The sequence below is a fragment of the Myotis davidii genome, unplaced genomic scaffold (genome assembly GCF_000327345.1).
Source record: "Myotis davidii unplaced genomic scaffold, ASM32734v1 scaffold324, whole genome shotgun sequence".
In the NCBI taxonomy this organism is placed as follows: Eukaryota; Metazoa; Chordata; class Mammalia; order Chiroptera; family Vespertilionidae; genus Myotis; species Myotis davidii.
Window position 1 is genome coordinate 481,872 of NW_006295053.1, and position 1,714 is coordinate 483,585.

Sequence of the window (1,714 nt, forward strand, 5' to 3'; positions counted from 1 at the left end):
GCCTCCTCGGCGAGGCGGGCGGGCCCGTCCACCGTCTTCCCGTCGTCCTCAGGGCCCCAGCTGGCGCTGTAGATGTGGATGTGGTTGGGGTTCAGGCCCAGCGAGCGTGCCTCGACCGCGTCCGTCACCTCACCATCCAGCATGCGCACCCCTGGCCACAAGGGGGGAGGGAGGCTGCATGGGTCCCGCTGCCAGGGGCACCCTGGAGCACGCCCAGCCCTGCACCCGGAAGATGGGGGGGCGGGGTAGAGGCTGCGCAGGGAGACCCGGGGCCCTGACTCCTGGACCTGCCTCTTCCTCTCAAAGACAAGACCCAGGGAGGGGAGAAAAAGAACGTTCTGCATCAGCCACGGCTCTGGGTTCCCACAGGAGCGCGGTGATCACAGCCCGCCATGTAAGGACTCGGGATGGGTGGTGAGGATGCAGGAGACTCCTGCTAAGAGACACTCACCCACCCCAGCACGGCCACCAGCGCTGGGGGTTCGGCTCTTTGAGTTGCTAAGGGCCGTCTAAGGATTAGCCATGTGGCCAAAAGGACCCAAGTGGGAAAATGGACAGAGAAACCCCCCCCCAGAGGGCCCCCCCAAAGCCGGTGGGCGGCCAAGGCCGACACCCACCTCCGATGCGGGCGTTGTAGGCTACCCCCACGCCACAGACGCCATTGTTGGCCACCGCGGCCACTTCGCCCGCACACCGGGTACCATGCCTGTCAGGGCCAAGAGCGCAGCGTTAGTGGTGGTCAGAGCCGGGCAGGCGCAGCCTGAAGAGCAGAAGGGTCACCAAGCGCCTCCAGCCATGACCTCTGTCCCACGTGTGAGCACAGTCCCCTGCCACACCCGCCACCTGGTCCGTGGCCGCCTCCGCTCTGACCAAACCCTCCCTCAGAGCCCCAGCAGGCCCGGGGCTGCAGTCCTGCTCCCTCGCTGGGAGGGGAGGAGGGAGGCAGGGGCGGGGCTACGGGTCTGACCTGTTGTCATTCATCTGTGTGTACCGGGGCTGTGGGTCAGGGTCCTGGTCGTTGACATCAAAACTGGCCCCCGGATCCTGGGAAAGACACGGCCGTTGTCGGAGGAGCCCGGCCAGGCTGGCAGGGCAGGGCTGCCCTGCACCCCCTCCCGGGGAGCACTGCGCACCCCCCTGCCCCCCACCTGCTCACATAATTGCCCGCCAAGTCCGGGTGGTTCTTCTCGATGCCGTCGTCCAGGATGGAGACCACGACGCCGCGGCCCGTGTAGCCCTGGGCCCAGGCCTCCTTCACGTTCAGGTCCCGCTGGGTGACGCCAGACTGCGGAGACACCCACGCACATCACCCGGCACTTGTCAGATGTGGTCAAGCGGGTGACGTTAGGGTGCCTGGAAGAATCCCTTCACCAGCCCCAAACCTCCTCCTCCACCCACTGCTGCTCCTATAATGCCACAACTGGCTGTCTGGGCGCCATGGAAGCGTAAAGAACTCTGGGAGCCCTAGCCGGTGTGGCTCAGTGGATAGAGCGTCAGCCTGAGGACTGAAGGGCACTGGGTTCAATTCCTGGTCAGGGCACATGCCTGGGTTGCGGGCTCGATCCCCAGTAGAGGGTGTGCAGGAGGCAGCTAATCAATGATTCTCTCTCATCATTAATGTTCCTATCTCTCCCTTCCTCTCTGAAACAAAGAACTAGTATCTAGAATATATAAAGAACTCTCAAATCCCAATAGAAAAAACAAAATGATTCAG

The 1,714-nt window shown here is 63.5% G+C and overlaps 1 protein-coding gene across 1 annotated transcript in view; it reads right to left on the reverse strand.

The window, feature by feature from the left end:
* FURIN (furin (paired basic amino acid cleaving enzyme)) overlaps positions 1 to 1,714 on the reverse strand; it is a 12,323-nt gene that overhangs the window by 4,605 nt on the left and 6,004 nt on the right. The window contains exons 4-7 of the mRNA XM_015567737.1: positions 1,157 to 1,285; positions 968 to 1,044; positions 618 to 706; positions 1 to 151 (exon numbers count right to left, since the gene is read on the reverse strand). The exon at positions 1 to 151 is cut by the window's left edge and continues 11 nt beyond it. Of these exons, the coding sequence (XP_015423223.1) occupies positions 1 to 151; positions 618 to 706; positions 968 to 1,044; positions 1,157 to 1,285 (446 nt within the window). The remainder of the gene's footprint in view (positions 152 to 617; positions 707 to 967; positions 1,045 to 1,156; positions 1,286 to 1,714) is intronic.